Raw genomic sequence first — 25391 nt, forward strand, 5'->3', positions numbered from 1 at the left:
ACACTTACAACGTGCCAGCCACTTTTCTCTATTCACTCGTTTCATCCTCCTGGTACTCTGAGAAGTGGATCCTGTTCTTACCTCTACATTACCTGTGAGGAAACTGAAGCCCAGGGCTTCCTGATTAACCAGTAGGTGGAAGAAGTGTACTTCACGTCGGGGTAGTCTGACTCAGAGCCTGAAGCTCTTCAGCTCTGCTGAACTGCCTTGTCTTTATGCCACGATCCAAAAGAATTCAAAGGAGATTTCAATCACACACCCCATGATTGCCCTGAAATTTGTGGATAGGCTCCAACATTTGATCCAGGCCAAACACCAGGTACCCTCCTCAGAAGAGTGGGTTCAAGCAAGCTGCTGCTGGTAGGAACGTGGGAGGCGTTGCAGGTCGTCAGGAGCAGATGGGCGCTGACAGGAAGAGAGGGAGTGTCTAAGAAGGTGGGATGGGGGAGAGTGACAAGCAGTTACTGAGTCTCCATTTTCTTGTCTCCTGCCAATATATTATCTCCTCAGTGAGATGATATATTAATTCATTTGGATTCTGGAAAGTTCCATTCAAATGACAGTTCCTGTTGTATGTCCATGGTGCGCCACCTTTAAGGAGGGTTGGTGGAGGCTGTGGCTCAGGAGGCAGCAGTGTGTGTCTGGAATTGGTGAGCACAGATGCACAGCTGGGAGGTGGAAGTATGTGGGCAGGGAGCAGGCACAGATGGACCGTGAGAAAGGCAGTACACCGTGCTTAGCTAGTGAGCTCCTGGGAGAAAGGAGTACTGGGACTGGTCTATAGTCATTCTCTGAATCCTATTTTCTACTCTACAGCTGCTGCTGGAACCAGGTCTTACTCCCGATGTCTCTACCCACTGGAGAATGCTAGAGCTCAATGTCATTAGACCTACTGCCAAGTCAAAGTGTATTGAAGTAGAGTTCTTTCCACCTCTGTCCTCCCCCATCTTCCATCAGAGAGTATGCTGGGCCACCATTCCGTGCTCCCTGCTTCCCTCTTACCTGATGTACTTGTGGGGAAATATTTCTTAATTACAATCTTTTCAGGTCACTAGGGCGAACTTGAGAATAAAAGGATCAAACCCCTATAATTTCGGGATAAGCACTGGCACTAACACTGTGTGGTCATTCGGTTAATTGCTTAAATTCTTTCCTAACCTCTCCCACCTACTCACGTCTAATACCTAACATTCTTTGCTGTAACTCTTATTTTTACTTTGGTTCTGAGTTACCATTTATTTACATATTGATATAATTTTAAAACCTTTTTCTGAAAAGGATGATACTTGATGTAAAATAATCCCTAAGTCCCATCATGTAGCAATAACTGCTTGGGATAGCTCGCTGAACATTCTCTCCAGACACTTGTGTACATATACAAATGCCAAAATTCTGCAGTTTACGTAAAGGAGATTATTCCAGATGTAATTTTCCATAACATTTTTTTTCACTCCACAGTGTTCCAGTGAGACTTCCCGCTAAACAGTTTTAGATCCACACACTCATTTGTAATATTTGCCCAGTGTTTTCTTGTTTCAGTGTATAACAGTTTACTTAACTATCCCCTAGCTGATTGCTTATGGATAAGAATCTGAATACCACATAGAGATCATTTGACTTTGTTAATTCAGGCTCTGTGGTTTTGCTGTCAAATCCATGGGATTCTTGGCATCATACAATAAAACAAGCATGAAACTGGTGAGTGAAGTCTATAAGACTCTTGCTCCCAGTTCTGCCACTTAGTAGCTCTGTGACCATAAAATCACTCTTCCTTTCTGAACCTCAGCTTCCCTCCCTGTACCTGTGATATTTAAGGCATGTTCTACTAATTCAGAAACGTGCCTTCAAATCCCATTTCCCATCACAACTTATGCCAGTTTTATTTACCATTGCCTGTTCCTGTCCAGCACAATGCCCAATACAAAGTAGACACCCAACAGACACACTTTGAATGGACTAGTCTACTGATTTGTCTTCTCAAAATTTTCCCTCAGAATTATCCATCTTGTCATTTCATATTGACTTAGTTTTTAACCCAGTGAACCTCAGACATTTTTATTTGTCCACCCTCTCTCTTTAGAATTGTGCACTTGTATCTAAATATCTTCGTGTGGGAGGATGAAGTGAACGATGTATGAGTAAGCACATATGTATCCGTAGTTGGGTCTATATGTTGTTTGGGGAGGATTAGAATGGGAGTCTACATGGAGGAACTTAAGTCTGCTTTGCCCTAAGGTGAGGTATTAGGCAAGAGAATGAGATTAAAATATTGTTCCCTCCTTCCAGAGTTGCAGTGAAATTGCATGCATGTGCGTGTTTGAGGTGCGGATGGCAGTATTCTGACAATGTTTTATCCCTCCTTCCTTCCATCTATCTTTTTCTTCCTCCTTCCTACTCTTTCTTCCTTTCCCTTTTGCCTCTTCCAGTCCTTCCCTTCTTTACTGAAATGAATAGAAGAGTAATGCTGTTCTTTCTACTTTGGTCAATAGCAACTCTTATCCCACAACACAAGAAAGGAGAAGCAATCCTGTATTTGCTAAAATTATCTGAACCAGTGAAGTCTAAGTATAAGGTAATACTGAAGGACAAGTGGGGATTGTGTTACATTAATACATTAAAGAAATGCATTGATCCGTAGTGGTGATGATGAAAATTAAATTATTTCACTCAACTAATGCCAGTGATTAAACGATTTGGAAAATATTATGTAAAACCCAAGGACATTCTGTGAGTGGACAGGAGGCTTCAGAAAGCTTGGTGCTGCCCTCTTTGAATTGTTTGACATGTATCCTTCACGAGTTTGCATTGAGTTCTTCTAAAATGAATTACAACTTCATTCCCTTTCTAAAGAAAGTACATTATATATATTTTAAAATTTTTTCATCATTTTGAGGCAGTCAGAATCACCATCACAGGCAGTATTTACTGTCATAAGCTTTGAGAGGTGCTCTCGGACTTTTGGGGTACGTAGAGGTATTTTGATCTCAATCCTGTGCTTTCTCAATTCTTGGTCTGTTTTTCAGAGGGTTTTTTTTTTGTTTGTTTTTTTGTTCTTGTCTCTTTGGAGGGCCAAACTGCTGTATCTGGCTGAAAGGGGCACATTTTTCTAGAGCAGTTTTTTACAGCTCTACGCTGTGTCTCACTGGTTCAGATCAGCTGTGTCTAATTTATTGTGAAACTAAACACATGATCTTATTAGAATTCTTTTTTTTTTTTTAAAGATTTTATTCATTTATTTGACAGAGAGAAATCACAAGTAGATAGAGAGGCAGGCAGAGAGAGAGAGAGGGAAGCAGGCCCCCTGCTGAGCAGAGAGCCCGATGTGGGACTCGATCCCAGGACCCTGAGATCATGACCCGAGCCGAAGGCAGCGGCCTAACCCACTGAGCCACCCAGGCGCCCCTCTTATTAGAATTCTTAATGACTTAACAGTAAACAGGAAAAGCGTAGCTCCCAGACAGCTTCCAGAAGCTTTTTCTGCCTATTTCCATGTTCTTGCCTAAATTCCAGAAACTTGAGGTTTCTGGAGATACATTCTCCAGATAATGGCCATATTCCGGTAAAGAACCTACAATTCCGGTTTGAATGAGAACATTTTCTTCCAAGCATGAAGAGACATTATTTCCTTTAGTCCTTCCAGGTGCATGTGACTCTCACTTCCACTCTCTCATTTGTCTGACTACTCGGTTCTTGTTTTGCAGTCCCCAGTCTGTCCCAGACCGCCTGAGGATCCGGGTGAACAAAATCAGTTTACAAGACTATGAAGGATTCCACTATGACAAAGAGAAACTTCGGGAAGCTTGTAAGTTGGAAGTGCCTCGTTGATCTCATGTGATCAGCCTGTCTTCAGCTGCTTGATCCTCCTTGGGTTGATGGACAGATTCGTCTTGTGTCTGAAAACAATGGTTAGGAAAATGAAGGGAAGCGTAGTACCATGTGAACCCCAAGAGATGATTTATGGGCTGAAGAAAATGGAGCTGGGCAGAGGAAAACAGCAGAAGAAAATTATTATGCTGAAGAGGCCAAGTTAGGATCTTTTGGTTTATTAACCACTTTAGTTTCAGGTTTAACTAAGATGAGAAAGCAGAAAGTTGGCGAATGTCGTATGGTATCATAATGTCTAGAAAACCCTTGAGACAGCACAAGTTTCTTTCTGGAGTCTACATCACCAAACACTGTCCTCGTTCTTCCTGCGGCTGTCACAAAGTTATCCACAAAGACATGTCCAGCACGTCTAGCTCTTATGTGATTGTATGAATGTCAGAGGCCCACAGAATACTCAATGTCATGATAAAGTGATTCACAGATGATGAGGTGACATTGGTCCTGAACTCTTAAATTACTCCACATATGAACACTTCTCAGTGTTCATATTTTCCACGTGCTTCTTTAAATGCGTAGCTGATTTTTGGTTCATCTTATCTATCGTTCAGTATTTACTGGGCACTTTTTACGTTCCATTCACTATGTTAGATCCCTGTCTGTACTATGGTAAATGAGGTAACCAGGTAGGCCAGAAGATGTCAAGACTTCAGGTGTGTTAGCTGTTAAGGTTCTGGGCTCTGTCATAATTGTGGAGACCAATGATCAAGTGCAGTCAAGTCAGAGAAGATCACGACCGGTATCCAAGGGCACAGGCAGGGATTCCAACAGAATAGAAGGAGTTTGATGGAGAACCAGAGGTTTATAAACGTTAAGAACCCCCACTGGTTCCAATATGGACCTATCTAGAGTGTGGAAGACACAAAGGTCAGGAATTGAGGAGGGGACACATTCCTGGGTTAATGACTTCCAAGCTCTGATTCTGGACCTGTTATCTGGAATGGGGTTTAATGGATGGAAATCCTGAAATCCACGGTCATTGTCAGGGGTGAGGGCAGAGACTTTTGATCTGGATGTGGCAGTGAGCAAGAGTCATTTCCCTGGTAATCCAATCACTGAATCCCCCAGAGAATTCTGTGTGAAAGTTCCCCCCGCTCAATTCTCTCTGCAGCTTCAGCTGCCTCAGTCCTTCTGGTTCTTTTTCTTAAACAGCGATACCTTCTAGAGCTTCTCCCCTGCCTTCCCCTTCTCCGTTCTTCTCTCTTATTTCCTTTGGTGGGAAAGTTTCAAGTGGGGAAGGAGTAATTCCCTGAACCTCTGCATTTCTCCCTTCTATACATGACTGATTATATTTTCTAATATAAATGAGATTGTAAGTGACAGACTAGCACAAAATCTCATTTAATAATGTGGTGGACACACATGTTTGTATTGGGAGGTGTAGCTAGAGGGTGAGTTAAACTAACTCATAAAGGCTACTCATTATGAAGAAGAGTGTTTTGTGTCCCTTCTCATTCCAAACTTATAGACAAATAGCTTATAATTTTTGAAAACTAACAAAGAAAGAATGGATCTCAAGTCAGTTAATGTTTTTCAGCTTCCCTTCAACTCTGAAGGAAGTCAGTTGGGAGTAGGGAAGCATTTGAAATTTGGGGCAGAAATGAGATTTGAGGCTTATCGGTGGATTTCAGTTATCTGTTCTATCTTTTCCATGGCATTATCTGTCTACCATTGCCAGAGGTAATGGTGATTTGAGTTTTTACAAGAAGATGACATTTCCTGGCAAGTGCTTTAGTCATCATCTCTTATGTGATAAAACTTCTCTGTAAGAAAACTTCTTATATCAAATTGGGGGAGGTGACATCGTATAAATATAAATCCAGGAAATTCAGCAGTGTCTTTGGGTCTCAGAAGGACAAAGACACACTCAAAGAGAAAATCAAGAAGTTAACTCATTCTAAAGATTTGAGTCTGAAGAAAACAATACACTAATTAGAAGTAAAGATGGCCAACTCAGGCATTCCACATTTAATATATAATTATGGTGCATCTAAACTGTGGTTGCTCAGGGAGCTTTGTCCTTCAAAGTTATACATTTGATTCTTTCCTTCACTCTCTTACCTGATTCCAGCTTGGAAACAACTACAGATTCTGGGAAGGCCGACGGAGCTCATACAGAGTATAAAGACAAGAACCAGTTCAAGTCCATACGTGACACACCATACCAAAATAGATCTATTGTTTCAGAAGCACTGGTTAAACAAAAATGCATAAAACACCTCTAGGGAAAAGGGATTTGAGGACTGCAGTCTGACCCGAATCCCAAAGGGAGTGAATCCTCTTGGGCCGTCTACTGATGGTCAGCATTACAAACCTTGAACAAGACCAGTGCTTCATTACCGGGCTTAAAGAAATCAGTGCCCTTTCTGGATGATACACTGAGAGGTGCATGCAGCCAGCATGGGGCAGTTTGCCATCGCTGTTTAACAGATCTTGCTCATGTGTCTGGGTCATTATTTGTATTAGATTACAAACTCGAATGTTTGTTGTCTAACAAGCCCCACTTCCGTCCGTAAGGCAGGACTCCTTGGTAATTACAGGATGGCAGCCCTTTTAATTACCTTGCTTATTTTAGCAGAGAGAAAGATGACTACACTATTTCAAAGAATTACCATCCCTTTTCCATTAGCTCCATCTTGCCTGGGGGCAATTTCCCTAAAATAATAGCATGAAGAGGTTTAGTTTTTGCTAGTCCCAGAGCTTGCTGGTAAATTTCAGACTTACTTAAAAGAATTGGGCTCTCATTACTGACTTTATGAATTATTAATCCTCAAGATAATGGTTATGATGTCCAAGAGGAAGGTCTATTCAGCTTTAAAAAGTGGAACATGAAGAGAAATGTTAAAAAAAATTCCTTAAAGTAAGTCCATAATGATAGCAGAAACTGACTCCCATAATCGGAATGAAATATATAAGTGAGTCCTTAATAAAGCATATAATCATATAGTCTAGACAGAGGGTTGTTAGTTTTTGAGAATCTGTTGTATTTGTAATTCCAAAGGAGTTTCATTGATACAATATGTATTTTTATATCTAGAATAACTTGATTCTGGCCAAGATTTAACACTATCCTGTGTAAACGGGCTAAACTTGACTTCTGGAGTGAGTTTACTCTGTGCTTTTGAATTGCCCTGATAATTCATACAAGTCTGTACTCTAAAACACAAGCAAAAACCAGTTTGGAACCAATTGAAAATAGGTGTAGTCTATAAAAGTAGGAGAGGACGGACTAACATTTGTTGTCTATGAGGTATAGTATTCAACGACCCTTTAACATTTTCTCAGCGTAAAGGGAGTTACATGGATATTTTTTTAAGTATATATAATGTATAATATATAATATTTTGGTGTGTTATTCTCTGGCAAAGGTGAACAATGTTAGGAATGTGCCCTAGGCAGTTGCTTTAATGGAATTCCAGTCTTTTATTTACTGTCATATTGGAAGAGTCAGAAATGTTTGTGATTGAATCACAGTTGTAACCTTGACCAAGTCATTCATCTCTCTGATGATCATACCTCTCATCTCTAAAGTGAGAATATCATAGCAGCCTCCCTGACAAAGAGGGCGAAACATAATCTCATAGATGAAACCACCGGGGCCAAGTCTGGCATGCTAGCATGCTCCCCAAAAGCGGGAACTCGGATTGGGGTTGCTGTTGCTGAGACACACTAGACACACCCGCTGCCCTGCAGTGTGCAGGTTGCAAAGCCAGCTGACCTCCTGCACACATGCCTGTGCCTGCAAAGTACACCTGCTCCCACCTCCCAACTCACCTTCTCACTTTCAGAAACAGTGCTGAAAACACTGATAAATACCACAGGAAGGTTAGGGGAAGAGGATGTAATTCACCACTTAATTGACATGTATTCTGTCTATTGTGAAAGAGACGACTCTGCTGGCGGGATATTTAAACCTGTGAGATGTGTAAACCCTGAATGCCCATATTTGGTGATCTGGCCAGTTACCTGCACACTGCTCTCTTCAGTCCAATGTGCATCACCTGGTTTTGGCACTGATTTTTTTTTTTCCAACTTATTTTAGGAGCACCTGGGTAGCTCAGCCAGTTAAGTGAATGGCTGTTGGTTTCAGCTCAGGTCGTGATCTCAGGGTCATGCCTGCGTCGGGCTCCACGCTCTGTGAAGAATCTGTTTCTCTCCCTCTCCCCTTCCCCCTCCTTGTGAGTGCTCTTTTTCTCTCTCTCAAATAAATAAGTAAATTGAGAGGTACCTGGGTGGCTCAGTCGGTTTACCATCCTACTCCCGGCTTCAGCTGAGGTCATGATCTCACCGTCATGGGATCGAGCCCTGCTGGGGCTCCACACACTCACAGAGTCCACTTCAGATCCTTTTTCCCACCTCCACCGCTTCTCCTCCTGTTCATACCCTCTTTCTCTCTCAAATAAAAAGTAAATAAAATCCTTAATAATAATATATGTACATCTTTTTTGTTTTTAAGATTTTATTTATTTATTCGACAGAGAGAGATCACAAGTAGGCAGAGAGGCAGGCAGAGAGAGAGAGGAGGAAGCAGGCTTCCCACCAAGGAGAGAGCCCAATGAGGGGCTCGATCCCAGGACCCTGGGATCATGACCCAAGCCGAAGGCAGAGGCTTTAACCCTCTGAGCCACCCAGGTGCCCCTATGTACAACTTTTTTAAAAACCCTTATTTACTGAATAATTTAGGTTTCTAGAAAAGTTACAGAGCTACTGCTGGAATTTCCTATATGCCCTTCACCCAGTTTTCCCTGTTGTTGAACATTTTATATTCTCATGCTACCTTTGTCAAAGAAACTGATAGTGCTTATTACTATTAACTAAACTCTGGTCTTTCTATCCCAGAGTCTAATCCAAGACATCACATGGCACAGGGTTGGCATGTCTTCCCTGTCTCGTCTGGTCTGTGGCACTTTCTGACACTTTCTTCTTTTTTTTTTTTTTTCTCCCATGACCTTGATGATCTTAAATATTGTGGCAGCAGAATATCCCCCAATCTGCCCTTGTCTATTGTTCAACTCATAACGGAGTTACAGATTCTTGGGGAGAAAAAAAAAAAAAGAAGAAGATGGCAGAGGTGAAGTCTCCTTTTTGTCCCATTATATCAGGGGTTACATGATATCCACATGACATCCGTGAGGAGAGTAACCTGATCACTTGGTTACGGTTGTATTTGCTAGATTTCTCCACTGTAAAGTTACTAAATTTTTTTCCTTTCTCGATGCTGTTGTTTGTGAGTCACTAGGTTTAGCCCATCTTCAAATAGGGGGGAGGTAGATTCCTGGGGTTTTTGTTGTTTCTGATTTCCATATTTGACCTCAAGTAAATTTAATTTAACATGTAAGTCAAGGTGGGGCCATTCACTCAGATGCATCCATGCTTTCAAAAACTATATATTGGCAATAATTATACGCTAGATACCACGTTAGATGGTAGACATTGGAAAATGAAATTGGGTCATGTAGCATGACAATATCATGTATTCAGTATGCAATAAATGAGTGCTTACTGTTAGCAAACAGTGGGGGGCGGGGAACAGAAATAGTCCCTGATTCACTAGAGCTTTTCTCTCATGTGATGAGAATTCCAATAGGGCTATGGAAACACTAGGTACATATTTTCCTAGCAAACATTGCTTAAATGACTAAAGAGGAGGATTGGAACTACATAAGCAAGAATGAGAAAAGCCAATCTAAGTACTAATTAGTTGTCTGACCTTGGGCAATACATTAATCCTCTTCCGGCTTCCGTTGCCTTATCTGCTCTGTGCAGTGGTTAAACTAGGTGTTTCTTCAGAACTGCTATATTATAATAAATGTTTAGTCTTATAGAAATTATCTAGGGTTCAACATTTTTCCTCCTGAAATATTTCTTTAGTGAAGTTTTTTAAAGCACAATCATCCCTCATAATGAGTGTGAACATTAGAAAATTGTGTAAGTGCATTTTGCTTCATGAATTTGCTATAAATACTGATTTTTTTTTTCTGTTGATTGCTTCATCTAAAATTGAATCTTTCCCCCCTCATTTAACAAGTTGATAACTGGGTCGTTTGGTAGAGATTAAGCCTCCATTTGTTGGAGGGATGTGTTCCATTTTGAAATCTGTCTGAGGAGTTAAATGATGTTGGTCTGTTCTCTGAAGGGCACTGTCCACCCCTTTGGGAGGGTGTTTGTCTTTTCCTCTTTTTCACGAGTTGACATTTACCCAGAGTTTTGTGTTTCATTTCTTTTGCTATTCTTCCCTAACTTTTGTCTAGATCGTATATTTTTTAGTTAAAATGTAATAATAAGTAAAAATAATAGCTAACTCCTATTGCACCATTACTGTGAGCAAGGAAACATCTTAATATTTCTACTCCTATCATATAATTTAATTCTCCCAAAACCTCTGTGGTTTTGACCTGAGCAACTTGGTAAATAGAAGTGGGGGAGATGTAGAGGACCCACAACAACCAGGAAGCAGCACACAGTGAGCTAGGAAAAAAACAGAGCTTGTTGATTGTAAGCCAAGAGAAGAAAAATGTTCTGTGTGAGAACAGTGAGAACTCTACCAAATGCCCCAGAGTGGGAGCGACGGAGTAAGGATTGCATGCTAAGAACTAGTCAACAGATTTGGGCAGAAGGTGGTTATTAATTTCCGCCCAAGAAGTTGAAGAGTAAGGGTCACTGGGTGGCTCAGTGGATTAAGCCACTGCCTTCGGCTCAGGTCATGATCCCAGCATGGGAGCCTGCTTCCTCCTCTCTCTCTACCTGCCTCTCTGCCTACTTGTCATCTCTCTCTGTCAAATAAATAAATAAAAAATCTTAAAAAAATAAAAAAAAAAAAAGAAGAAGAAGTTGAAGAGTAAAAAGGTGAAGGTGAATAGAATGGGCACATGTACACATGGGAGTGAAGGAAGCCAGTCTGCATAGGTTGCTGTTTTTAGATGTTTAGCTCTAAAGGGGAAGAGAGAACAGAGTGGTGGCTGCAAGTTGGGCATGAAATCCAGGGAGGATTTTTTTGCTACTTTGTAAGATAGTACAGCTGTCTCTCCTGATGGGACCCATTTCCTAGAGAAAGAGAACTCAATTCAGAAGAGAGGCTGCAGGAACCATGCCTTTGAAGGAGCAGAGATGGAATCCAGTGCCCAGTGGAGCAGTGGGGACAGGCTCTGCAGAGGACAGAGCCGGAAAGGCAGAGGCAGCTGAGTTGGGGATTTGGATTGAGGTTGTAGAGGACCCACAGCAACCAAGAAGCAGCAGACAGTGAACTAGGAAAAAAAACAGAGCTTTTTGATTGTAAGCCAAGAGAAGAAAAGGAGAAGCAGAAGTTCTGTTCTGATCACTTTTATTTTCTCAGTGAAATAAGCAATCCTTTATTAGTAAAGATAATTGAACCAAATAGAACCAAGTACAGAAATGTGTGCCAATCTGAAAATAACCTCTTTGCAGATTGACTCAGAACAACAATTTTATGTGCTCCCAACACGAGTAAAAGCTGTAGACTTTTCATAGTTTCTAGCTCACAGTAGGGTCAGGAGGGTATCAATGTTCAGGAAGAGCAGAGAAAGTTGGAAATAATCAATCTGAAGAGGAACACATCAGTGGCCCAGGCCAGATTGCTGAACAGCATTTTAGATATGGATCATTTAATTCATTGGCTTTTCATGAGTGTGTAGAGCCTGACCTGTCACTTCCTAAGGGTCTTGACTTATGAATGAGTGTACTTTCTTCCATTCCAGCTTCAAAGATTCAGATGCCAGGAGAGTACTGGGCTGGGAGTGGATGATCTTATTTTTAACATAAATCCCTTTGCAACCCAATTCTGTGTATGATCCGAAGCCTTGCTTTGTTTACAAGAAAATACATGCTTCCAGAGCTTTGGTGAATTAGATGCTGATGACAGTAGGTCTCAGAAAGGAAGTCTTCAGTGTTGATATATGATCCTTCTTTCATTGTTGAAACTGAACTTTTTGTAATGAAAACCTCCCATTGTAGGTCTATCCCCAAGTCTCTGCCCAGAGGAATATTTTTCACTTTCATTAGTTAACTCTGGGCACACACACAAAATAATGACCAGTTCTTACTGTCCATACATCAACCTAGTTTGTTTTGTTGGTACCTTCCCAGGTTGACAACTCTAGGACATCAACTTAGATGGCAGTTAAGTTTCTCTCTAAAGACTTCTATCCAGGGGTCTTGTATAAAATTGTTGCATATTTATGCATCATGTTAATGTGTGAGTGGTGTGGGGTCAGCCACTGTGTTTGTGACATCATAGTTCATAATAAAACACCTAGTGTTCACACACTACTTCATGCTTTAACAGAGGATGTTCATATACACTAATCTGCATGTGTTATAGCAGGGACACTTAGAAGATGGCCTCCCATGGGGTCACATAGCTATGACAGGGTTTTAATAAGAACTGCATTTCTCTTCTAATCCAGTACACTTTCCTAATACACAGCTCTACTTCTTTATAAAGTCATAGCTGTGACCTTGTAGAAATGTGTGTTAAAGAAAGAATTTGGGATCATAGTTTTTGTTATTGGTTGGGTTTCCTCAGAAATAGAATCTGAGGCTCTTGAGTCTTCTATGTAGGAGGTTTATTGGGGACTCTCCAAGAGGGAACAACAATTGTGAAGACGGAGGAAAGTAGCATCGACACAGGGCAGAGGAGGATGTCAAGCTGTAATACAGTTGCAAGAGAGGCCTCCTACGGGGACATTTGGATCTGGAATGGCCATTAGGGTTGTCCCAGTGGAAGTAAGGATTGTCAGAGGCAAGTCAGGAGGTCCCCTGAGAGGAAGCAAACCCTGAGTGGGATAGTGTCCTTCCAGGAGAGGGACTCAGCTGTGAGCACTTAGTAGAGCCCGCAGTCCAGCAGCTGAGGGAATGAGTGCCTCAGTCCCATCATGGGCTTAGATGGGGCACTTCGGCTCTGGAAGCCTCATCTTGTTTACAGTAACTGAGCACCAGAGTTTTGAACTAAGGCGGGGAAAGAACCACCCACACACCAAAAATCCTTGAGTCCTTTAATTCACTTCTTCATTAACAATTCTTTACTGAGTACCTACAATGTACCAAGCACTGTTCTAGGTACTAAGGATTAGACTCATATGACCACTAGCCTCCAAATTTTCATTTGCATTTTTTGACCTGACTTCCCTACTATTCCAAATTCAGGGAATTGGAATATCAGCTATCTTCTTTAGATGTGTCAGAATTAGCTAAAAGAAATTCAAAATGTTAATGATGACCTTTTCTTAAAAGTTCTTTTTGACATGAAGTATCATTAAGCCAAATATTCTTCACTTGGAATTTGAGTGATTAAAATTGGAAACATAAACGCAAGGCAATCTAAATTTCAGGCTATTTCTAGCCCGATGTTGTAGTCAGAGATAACTCCACAGTTTGATCTTCAACAAGGTGGACATTTCTTCTGTGTATTCTTCCAATTTATTAGTAAAGATAATTGAACCAAATAGAACCAAGTACAGAAATGTGTGCCAATCTGAAAATAACCTCTTTGCAGATTGACTCAGAACAACAATTTTATGTGCTCCCAACACGAGTAAAAGCTGTAGACTTTTCATAGTTCCTACTGGGGAAAGCATCTTTTCTTCATACTTAGTGGGTTTCCTGAATCACTGATCCATGGCATTCTCCTGGAGTCATAGATAAACGGAATTAGAGTCCCCTGGGCTGTCAGATAATAAGGGTGTGTTTGCTTAAATCTGCCCTGCTTCTCTTCTCTGTGTGGCAGCTGTCTACATGTAATTTGTTTACTCTTTTTGCTTCCAGAAAGAGATTGAGGCCTCTTCAGAAGATTTTTAGGAAATATTTCTGTCATTAATTTTCCACCTATATCCATTGAACTCAGAAATTCAGAGCCATATGACTGTGTCCTCTGTATCTAACTGTTGATGACCTTGCCCATCGTGGAACAGTGCATAGATATAGTGTGATGTTGAAATTGTGGAAAGTCTTTGAGCATCATTTTGAGTATGTAAGTTTTAGGTACAGTTAGGAATCTTTGCTTTTGGGCCCTTAATGTTTTCTCTGACTTTCATATCTATTTGGCTGGCTAGGCCATGCAGCCAACATTCCAATGTCATAACCAAGTATTTGTCATCTCCTAATTACTAGAGTGCTGGCTCTAGTAAATTATCACTGGCTATTCTTCTCTGAATGTAGGAATTTTGCAAATACTACCTTACTGATAAATGCACCTGGGAAATAGTTTTCCAGTGCCCATTGTCAAGCACATTCTAGAACCTCACCATTAAAAGCTGCTATTACGTTTTACCCTGGGAATAAATCCCAAGGAATTTTATAACACATTTTGTTTTACAAGAATTTCATTGAATGGGACATTAGGAACTTTCATTGAAATGGAGTTCTCTCCATCAAAAGTAGAAATTTATATCACTATTGGTAAACTTTCATATTAAGTTGGAAGATTATGACATTTCATAAAACTGTTTCATCTAGACCTTTGGTGTCTCTAATTATAAGAGTATTGGGCCTTTGCCCATAATTTCCCATAGATTATTACTGGTAATACATGAACTAAATTCATCAGAGGTACGGAAAAAAAGAAAAAAAAAAAAAAACTTGTGCAATTTTAAACATACTAGCCATGCCTGGGATGCATTCTCCATCTGACTCTTTTTATTTTTGTTCAGAAGACTTGTTTTAACATCTTTTTTTTTCTAGGTTTTCTTTCTCACTTCTGCTTTTCCATTTATTATACCCTTCATGCCAGTGATTGCTAAGAAGAAAAGAAAAGGATCTATTATTGAGTAATTCTTACTTCCCGAGGTGCTGTAGTACGGGGTTTGAATGGATGTCTGGGGAGTTAGGACATCCCCTTTCCTCTTCCTTCCTTCCTTCTGCTTTTGGTTCTCCAGGCTTGGGAATGCTTAAGAATTCTGGCTCTAACCACATTCTAACTCTGAAACCCCTTTCAGATAGTTCAGTTCTTATCTACTGCCTTCGATGTATTTGTAAGTGGTCTTTTTCATCCATCATTACAAAGGTCAGTTTCATATTGTTTTCATAACCCATCGGTCCATCTCTTTCTCTCTCAATCTCCCTCCTCCCCAGCTCAGCAGGCCACAGTCCAGTGTGGCATTTGGCAGGTCACAAGGAAGTTATAGCTGTCTTGGCTACTCTAAACAACTTTGAGTAGTCCTTGTTTCTTTTCCTTCTCACTATCCAGTTTTTCATGGAGTTGATTCCTTAACTTTAGTCTCTCCTTTCTTACCTTTGCTGCCACTCCTCTCTTCTGGGCTTCAGCATTGTTCCTCTCTGTTGCTGCTGAAACTCTTCCTAACTCACCTTCCAGCCACTCACCTTGTCTTCCACATCTCCTCCCAAAATTTTTCTAAAATATCAAAGAAAAAATTTCAATTGGACAAATGAAACAGGCTAGGAAGGACTTATTCAAGACTTTTGCAATAAGGAAGAGAAAGTGAACTCAACCCTGCTGTGACAAAAGGAAGGAGAATTTTTTTTAAGATTTTACTTATTTATTAGACAGAGAGAGAGAGAGATCACAAGTAGGCAGAGAGGCAGGCAGAGAGAGAGGGGGAAGCAGGCTCCCCACCAAGCAGAAAGCCTACTGCGGGGCTCGATCCCAGGACCTGAGCTGAAGGCAGAGGCTTCAGCCACTGAGCCACCTAGGCACCGCAAGGAAGGAGAATTTTTTTTTTTCTTGCCAATATTGAATACCTTCAATCTTTTTTTTTTAATTTAATTTCTTTTCAATGTAACAGATTTCATGTTTATGCATTACACCCAGTGCTCAATGCAATACATGCCCTCCATAATACCCACCACCAGGCTCCCCCAAAGTTCCACCCCCCTCTTCTTCAAAACCCTGAGATTGTTTTTCAGAGTCCATAGTCTCTCATGGTTCATCTCCCCTTCCAATTTCCCTCAACTCCCTTCTCTCCATCTCCCCTTGTCCTCCATGCTATTTGTTATGCTCCACAAATAAGTGAAACCATATGATAATTGACTCTCTTTGCTTGACTTATTTCACTCAGCATAATCTCTTCCAGTCCTGTCCATGTTGATAGAAAAATTGGGTATTCATCCTTTCTGATGGAGGCATAATACTCCATAGTGTATATGGACCACATCTTCCTTATCCATTCATCCGTTGAAGGGCATCTTGGTTCTTTCCAAAGTTTGGCAACCATGGCCATTGCTGCTTTGGACATTGGGATACAGATGGCCCTTCTTTTCACTACATCTGTATCTTTGGGGTAAATACCCAGTAGTGCAATTGCAGGGTCATAGGGAAGCTCTATTTTTAATTTCTTAAGGAATCTCCACACTGTTCTCCAAATTTGCTGCACCAACTTGCATTCCCACCAACAGTGTAAGAGGGTTCCCCTTTCTCCACATCCTCTCCAACACATGTAGTTTCCTGCCTTGCTAATTTTGGCCATTCTAACTGGTGTAAGGTGGTATTTCATTGTGGTTTTAATTTTAATCTCCCTGATGGAAAGTGAAAATGAACTTTTGGGACTTCATCAAGATCAAAAGCTTCTGCACAGCAAAGGAAACAGTCAGCAAAACAAAGAGGCAACCCACGGAATGGGAGAAGATATTTGCAAATGACAGTAAAGACAAAAGGCTGATATCCAGGATCTATAAAGAACTTCTCAAACTCAACACACACAAAACATAATCATGTCAAAAAATGGGCAGGAGACCTGAACAGACACTTCTCTAATGAAGACATACAAATGGCTATCAGACACAGGAAGGAGAAATTTTAAGCACTGGGTTGAGCGACTAAAATAGTAGTGGAGGACATTAGCAATATGTTAGTCATTGTGATTAGGTTATTCATGTTTGTTAATTGTTACTTATTAGCAGCAATGAGTTAGGCTCCTACCCACCTGGGGATATTCAAAGATCAGGACACAATCTTCCTTGAAGGGTCCATTTCAGAGAGATGCCTCCCAGGTCTTTGAGAAAGACAATCTAGGGTTACAAAAGTGACTGAGATTCTGGGAAAAGATTGGCATCTTAAAAGGACAGAGAAAAATGTACAATTGAAAGTCTTCTAAGTAGGAACTGGGAGGTCAGACACTGTCTCAGGTATAGTCAAGCTGAGGGGAACATGAAGACCTTCTAAGTGAATGTAAATGTGAAACCTTTATCATCTGTTGGAAACCCTAGACTATCTGCCCATCCTTTTGAGAATAAAGTCTCAACTCCTTAGTATAAAAAATAATGCAAGCCTCTAGTCTTGATCTTGCTCCTTTATACTCTGTACCCACCTATTTTGCTAAGTCCTGAATATTTGCTGCTTTTCATACCTTGGTTTCTTAGAATCTAAGGATGGTGTAAGACTAAGAGAATTTCCTGTGCCTGCCAAACTCCTGTCTCTGTTGCCAGACTCCCTTATTGTCTTCATTTGGGATAACTCCTCTTGAAGTGTGTCCTGACCTAGGAAGTGTGCAATTTCTGTGTGTCCTAAGCGTATTAGGTTCTTCTCTGTCAGAATTCCAATCACAAGACATACACATGGAATAGAATCAAGAGATTATTTTTATGTCTCTCTTTTCCTGGTCTGTAACACCTTGAGGGCAGGTACTGGGTCTTACTGAGTGTTGTGCCCTCATCTTCAAGCACTACAGTTGTCTCTGGCACAAGAAAATGCTTAAAACTTGTCCCTTGGGTTGCCTTCTCAGTTTCCTACTAGGATAAGAAGAAGAATTCAATCTGTGGTTTGAAACCCAGATTTTTAGGGAAATTGCTACTTTCTGGAAAGCACACCCCCAAAATATATCCTCATACAGAATGCAGTGAAGACTGCCTAATTGACTTTTATCTTGTGGGTGACATTTTGAACTAACTATGGTAAGGTTTAGCTCAAGCTATGGAGTACAAACTCTAGGATCACTTTTAATCACAGGAACCAGGGCTCATGAAAACCTTTACAGACTCCAGCTATGGCATGGTATAATATAAAGTTCTTGGGATTTTGTGTATCCTTTTGAATGCTAATATGCTTATTAATTTCTTGTGTTGGTTCCACTGAGCTGTGGCAGTTAATGATGACAAGTTGTTGTAAAATGGACCTGTGTCACATGGTGGGGGGGGGGAATGGGATTGAAACATTGCCAACTCATTCTCTTTAATTACTGTCAGCCATCAAATTAGAACTTTAGTTCCCTGATAACTCTGACACATTGAAAACTAATGAGGACTATGGGAAGATTCCACTCGCCCCCTCCCACCCTTAGTCCTTCCTTAGGACTTTCCTTCCTTTCTCTAGTCCCCTGCCTCCCCTCCCTGATTTTTACTTCTAGTCGTTCTTCCCCTCATCTTAAGACTTCTTTACTAGTGTAAAACTATGTCCAAGAAGGTAGGCAACATTTGTTTTCCTATATGTAAGCAAATTCTTAGATGTTAACAAAGTATCTCTCTATGAGAAACTCAGAGCCTGTTTTTTTCTTTTTTTTTTTCTTTTCTTTTTTCTTAATTAGTAGACTTTATTTTTTAGAGCAGTTTAGGTTTACAGAAAGTTTAAGTGGAAAATACACAGAGTCCCATGTATCCCCTCAATGCATCTCCCCACCCCCGTACACATAGTTTCTCTTATTATTAACATCTTGCCTTAGTATGATACATATGTTGTTAACAGTTGATGAGCATAAACATTAATGCATTGTTATTAACTGAAGTCCACATTTCTACATTAGGATTCATGCTCGTGTTCTACAGTTTTATGGGTTTTCACAGATGTGTGACACATACCCACTATGACAGTATCATTCAGAGTAGTTTTGCTGCACTAAGTACCCCCTGAGCCGTACCTATTCATCCATCCCTTTCCTGTAACCCTTAGCAACCATGACTTTTTTACTCTCCATAGTTTTGCCTTTTCCAGAACACCACATAGTTGGAATCATGTAGCATGTGACCTTTTCAGGCTAGTTTCTTTCATTTTGCAGTATGCATTTAAGCTTCCTCCATTATCTTTTGTGGCTAAAAAACTTAATTCTCTCTGTTGCCTAATAATGTCCCATTGTACAACGCTAAATTTGTGTATTCATTCACCTATTGAAAGACATCTTGGTTGTTTACAAGTTTTGGCAATTATGAATAAAGCCAATTATGAATATTCATGTGCAAAGTTTTGTAGGGGCATACTTTTTGGTTCATTTGGGTAAATACCAAGGAGTACTTCTGCTGGTAAGAATTTGTTTAGTTTTGTAAGTAACTGCCAAGCCATCTTCCAAAGTGGCTGTACCATGTTGCATTCCCATCAGCAATGAATGAAAGTTCCTGTTGCTCTCCCTTCTCACCAGCATTTGATGATGTCAGGTTTTTTTGTTTTTTGTTTTTTGGTTTTTTTTTTTCCCAATTTTAGCTATTCTAATAGATATATATGGTATCTTGGTGTTTTAATTCGCACTTTCCTAATGACATATGATGTTGAGCACCCTTTTCATGGGCTTATTTACCATCTATGTGTTTTCTTTGGTGAGATACCTCCTGATCTTTTGCCTACTTTTGAATTGACTATTACTGTTGAGTTTTAAGAGTTCTTTGCATATTTTGAATACCAGTCTGGTCTTTTTATTTCCTTAGCAGTATCTTTGACAGAGCAGAAGTTTTAATTTAGTGAAGTCCAACTTACTGCTCTTCGCTTTCATGAGTCACACTTTTGGTGTTTTTTTCTCAAATGTCATTGCCAAACACAAGTTTGCCTAGCTTTTCACCTGTGTTATTTTCCAGGGAACGGTTTCTTTTTCAGCTTCTTGGTTTCTCAAGACTGAGTATAAGTTGATACAAAGAGAGTGAGTATTGGACATAAAACATATTGATTATGTCAGTAAATCTAAGATTGATCCTTAAGGAAATGTCAACTTTTAAAAAGGGTATCTCTGAGTAGTGTCAACATAGAATAAATTCATTCTAAGATTATCTATATTTTTGATGATTTACAATATTTTTTAAAATACTTGGCTATTTTTTGAATTTTAAACTCTGATTTATTCTTTTCAAGAAGTGACATTGTTTTTATTTAACTTCAAGACTCTGAAATTCTGACATTTCTACGTATATATTTAAAGCTGAAAACCCAGTCTTTGCAAATCCTTGCAGTTTTTGAGAAGCTTTTCTTGGAGGTCACACACCTTCTTTTAATGATCCCATTGGAGATAGTTTTATCTGTGCTTTGAATAGGTTAGCAGCCCCATTCAGCTGCAATTCTGTTCTAACAGGAATTACATTGTAATAGAGATAGAGACAGACTGACCGACTTACACCTCCCCATGTAAGGAAAGAATGATAATTTCACTTGTCAAGGAAGGCTTTTAGGACAGCTGAAAAGAGTCTCTGCATTGATGTCTGGCTTCTACTTCCCGGAGAATGCACATGAGCCTGTTCTAAGAGGATTTAGGGGGCCAGGTAGTGACTGGATTCTGAGAAGCATTTGTCAGGGTGTCAGGGTGGGTCCTAGGTATCAAGCAGAAATTCAGTTAGAGGGATTGAACACTTCTCTGAATGTTTCTGCTTCACCATAACCTAACTTTTGCTCTCAAAAACAGGTGAAAGCTTGGGGCGCCTGCTTGGCTCAGTGGGTTAAAGCCTCTGCCTTCGGCTCAGGTCATGATCCCAGGATTCTGGGATCAAACCCTGCATCGGGCTCTCTGCTCAGCGGAAAGCCTGCTTCCCCTTCTCTCTCTGCCTGCTTCTCTGCCTACTTGTGATCTCTCTCTCTCTCTGTCAAATAAATAAATAAAATATTTTTTAAAAAAAAACAGGTGAAAGCAGAGGACAGTTTGGGTAATATAATGTGATATATATAAGAAATGGGTTCAGACTCACCTGGGCTGTATCCTTGGGTTGAAAAATAACTCCAAGGGTTATGAAAATTGCAATGATGACAGCTGCCCCCGTAGCAGTCTCTTGAGTCACAGTGCCGCTGTGACACTGTTTGGCAACCCACTGCATCTGTCATCCTGGGCTTGTCTAGCCCCACCTCGGAAGTCTCCTTTGCTTCTCTTCTTTGTTGCATTCCCCATATGTTGCACTGTATTTGTCATGCTGGTTGCAAACTCAACTTTTGTTTGGGGAAAGACTACAGTAGCTTCTTGACAGGGTGTATCCTTTATTCAATCCTTGGAATCATTTGAGAGCTTAGATTATGTATAAGTCTTAGAATGCTTAAGGCCTTGTTTAATTTCCTACCTGACTCTATAGTTGCCTGTATGGTTTAAAACCATCTAATACCTGGGGGTGCCTGGGTGGCTCAGTGGGTTAAAGTTTCTGGATCTCATGGTCCTGGGATCGAGCCCCACATCTAGCTCTCTGCTCAGCAAGGAACCTGCTTCCCCCTCTCTCTCTGCCTGCCTCTCTACCTACTTATGATCTCTGTCAAATAAATAAATAAAATTTAAAAAAAAATCTAATCCCTGGTCCTTTGTATGTCATCCAGTTACTCTCTGGAAATTCATGGATGCTTCTTTGTCCCCAGTATTCTTAAATTTTAATATAAAATGCCTTCCTCTTGTTACTGTGCTGGGCACCTACCTGTCAGGCCATTTCAGTTTGAAGCTAATGTTCTTCAGTTGTTTGGGTTTTTTTTAAGATTTTATTTATTTATTTGACAGACAGAAATCATAAGTAGGCAGAGAGGCAGGCAGAGAGAGAGGGGGAAGCAGGATCCCCGCAGAGCAGAGAGCCCAATGTGGGGTTTGGTCCTAGGACTCTGGGATCATGACCTGAGCCAAAGGCAGAGGCTTTAACCCACTAAGCCACTCAGGCATCCCATAATGTTCTTCAGTTCTAAGAAATAGTTTTTATTTTATTTCTGATAATTTCTCCTTTCTCTCTTCTCTGGTTTTTGGAACTCCTATTATTTGAATGTTGGACCACTTAGCCCAGCCTTATTTTTCTTAATGTTTCTCTTGCATTTTGTGCCTCATTTTATTTTTGCTCTACTTCTATTTTTTTGTTCTACTTTTTTTCTCTACTTCATCTTCTATTCTTTCCATTAAACTCTATTTATCCTGTCAATTTTTTGTTATTTTCAAGAATTTTTTTGTGCTCTGAATGGTGTTCCTTCTCCTTTTGCTTCCTCATATTCTTTATCTTCTTTTATATAATCTGTTTATATTTCATGGATGGAATATTTTCTTTCAACTCTCTAAGAATTCCCTGGAGAGGAGGCTTCAGATCTCTTTCCAAAAAGGTAAAGTTCTGGCTGCCAACCATTGGAGAGCCCAGTGAGGGAAGAAATCTGAGGATTTCTGCATTCTTCAGATGGTCAGTTAATCCCCCACTGTCTGTAAAGTATTTGCACCTGCCAGAGTGGTTGGTGAAATCTAGTCATCTACTTTGGCTACCCCCTCCATCCTCGGTTTGTGAGGCACCTCAGACTGCCAATTTGTAAGACTTCTGAGGGTGTTTGTATATAAATCATGTTGGTTTTCATTAATCCCACCCATGGTTTAGGATTAGACTCTATAGGAGCTCTGGGTCACTTACCAATTTTCCACCTGCTTCATCTGTTACTATCTGTTCACTGTTTCTCTTCTTTTTTCTTGGTTTATACCTTTAAAAAAATCCATTTACTGTAATTTAATAGCATTTCTTGTAAGAGAAAATGTGGGTGTTAAATCTGCCATCTTAACTGAGAAACCGGCTTGTTCTTTATTGCTTAGAACTTAAAAATTCTACTTGGTCCCTGCAATAAAAGTTCCATTATGTAGGTAGAGGGTTGGCTATTGCTTACTGGCATCAAGTAAAATCTCTAATGCCAAAATAAGATGAGTCATCAGGAGCAGGGCTCATGATGCTAATGTTCAAGTGATAACTACTTCCATTGTTCCCAGTTAATATGAAGGAAGCCACTGCAGTGGTAGTTAGTTGTCAATTTTGTTAAAGGAAGATGACAATTTTCCACATATTTCTGCTTTCTCCACCATGTCAAGCCCCACAAGAAACTTTCAGAGCACAGTATTTTTATACTATAGTTTTTTTTTCCTCATTGCAGGAAGTGTAGAAGTTTAAGAAATCAGGAATATAATTTATGGAACTACCAGCTAATCCTTATAGTATTATGGTGAAATGAAAGATACATGATGAGATGTTCGTTCTCTAGCTAAAGTTGTTCAAAAGATAGTAAAGGGAGTATAGTTCTTTGGTTATTCATTTTTAAATAGAGTGTTGCATTTATTCTTCACAAAATTTGAGAAGATACCTATCCTAAATGCCATAGTCATCACTATAAGGATCAGAGGAATTGAGTAATTTACAGGACCAGAGAGCTAATGTGAATAATTTGTAAGATTAAAGCAGCAGATTTGAATCCAAGAGAAAATGACTATAAATCCTTTGTAGTGCATGCTACTACTTTCATAGAATAGATTTGACAGCAATTGTCAGTAATCATCATATGAAACTGTGGTAGAGAATGGTTTTTTTAAGCCCAATTAATAGGTAACATCAATCAAAAGCACTCCTTCTCTTAATTGACTTCTTGCAGAGTATTGCAGAGTAGCTGACTTTATACTTACAGTAGGAAATGAATGACAGGTCTTTGAAAGCTTTTTCCTAGCACTACCTTCTTGATTTCAGGTCTGGAATATCTACTCTCTAATTGTATTTTAAAATATCTGCTACCAAGTACATTGAATTTATGACCAGATTAACTCCCAGTATAGAAAATAGAAGGTAATCAGAGATGTTGACAGGATTCCTGCATTTCTATAAAATGTGTCTCCTAATTTAAGTAAATAGATAAGTATTGACTAAGTTTCATTTTTCTACACTCTCACATTTGAAATTAAGAGTAAACATCCTTAACTAAGATTCTAACATGGGCTCTCATGTTAGTAAGTTACATTTTATTTCCACAATATTTGACTGACTTTCTAAGCCAAAATTCTAGCTTTTCCCACTCATTCCTTAAGTGTCAGAAATCCTTAATCTTTCTTTACCCAAGTAGGTAAACTTATTTGGACCTATGTGGTGGTCTAGCCAAGGATGATTAGTTTAATCAATACTTCTGGGAATCTCCTCACTGAATTTCCTTTCCATTTTTTAAAGATGCATGATTTCCATACTGATGACTTTTTTGATTTTTCTGGTTATATTCAACAAGAAGAGAAAAGCTGCTTTTCCAGATTATTATTTCCCCTAAACACGTGACACTTGGAAGGCTCTTTACCCTGTTGCTTACTCCCCCCTCCCACTTGCTCCAATCCAACACATGCTCTGTCTCCTGCTCCAAACTGTTGTTTTTATGCCTCCCCTGGAAAGCTGACTTAGCTCTTTCATGCTTGAACACTCTTTAAGCCCTTCTTCCTCTTTTTACAAACTCTTACTGACTATTTACCACTGCTCTACCAGACATTATGGTTGTGAAGGTAAACAAGTCATTCTTGATGAGAGAGTCCATACTTATGCACATGGTTACATAATTCTACCCAATGATGAATGCTTTCAAGCTTTATGTATGTAGGACTTTGGTTTCCATTGGAGACATCAATATCACACCCTGTTTCTTAAGCTTGCCAATCTTAAGAGGTCATAATGAGGAAGAAGCTATTTCTTTTTCTTCAGACTGTCCTTACTTCTCTAACTAAAAGAGACAGTGGGGTTTCATATCTTACAGAGAGCCTAAAAGTACCCTCCAGGCAAGAATTAGCTCCTCTCTCCTACAGTTTTCAAATGACTAAGCTCATACATTTAATGTAGCCTATGCTATACTTATTATTGTGTATAGGTATCTTCTCTACAACCTTGTGGGTTCTTCAAAATTTCTCCATGTGTTTTATATGTATTTTATGCTCTATATTATTAATTTTTAATACATTTTCATTTTTAGACCCATTTATTGATGATGAGACTTTAACAATTCCGTGAATGAAAGATTTAGAAAATCTTTAGTGAATACCAGTGTCCTATCACGTGCTTGCTAAACTGTAATTGGCTAATTCAGAATTTTGAAAGGTATATTTTTGGTTAAATGATGGATTTTATTATACAACTATACTTTTAAAATTAGAGATAGGCAATACATTTTTTGAAGTTTTGGAAAGGAGACACTGTTTCAGGACTCTGATGTAGGGAGTTGTATCCATTAAAGCCGTCGTGGAACATTCACCGCCACCTAAGTAGAAGGTATTTAAGACGCATAGCAACTTTTCCTAACTGTTCCCTAAAGCCCTGCTGCTACTGCATTTCCACTGACCATGTTTAAAGTCAAGAACCTTTTATTTATTTATTTTTAAACATTTCATGCCTGTGTAGTTCTGGTGTTGGCCACGAGGTAACAACAGTGCCTTGAGTAGCTTGAGTCTCTTGAACAGGGAACCACCACAAACGGACAGAAATATTAAACCCCACACATTCATGAGGGAAAGGAGTAAGTGTCCAGAATTTTTAATTCCTCTCTGGCAATACATGGACTATCGCAAATGCAGGCATAAATTGTTAGCTGACGGTAAGCCACCTCCCGGTCCTGCTTGTTCTTGTGACATTATACTTCA

At 39.8% G+C, this 25391-nt stretch overlaps 1 protein-coding gene across 4 annotated transcripts in view; it reads left to right on the forward strand.

Annotated features, from left to right (window-relative positions):
• DGKI (diacylglycerol kinase iota) overlaps positions 1-25391 on the forward strand; it is a gene marked incomplete at its 5' end in the record, with an annotated part of 437574 nt that overhangs the window by 310947 nt on the left and 101236 nt on the right. For all 4 annotated transcript variants that reach the window (XM_082693877.1, XM_082693879.1, XM_082693878.1 and 1 more), the window contains one exon: positions 3702-3802. In XM_082693877.1, coding sequence (XP_082550003.1) covers positions 3702-3802 — 101 coding nt within the window. The remainder of the gene's footprint in view (positions 1-3701; positions 3803-25391) is intronic.

Source organism: Mustela nivalis (genome assembly GCF_964662115.1).
Source record: "Mustela nivalis genome assembly, chromosome: 12".
Taxonomy (NCBI): domain Eukaryota; kingdom Metazoa; phylum Chordata; class Mammalia; order Carnivora; family Mustelidae; genus Mustela; species Mustela nivalis.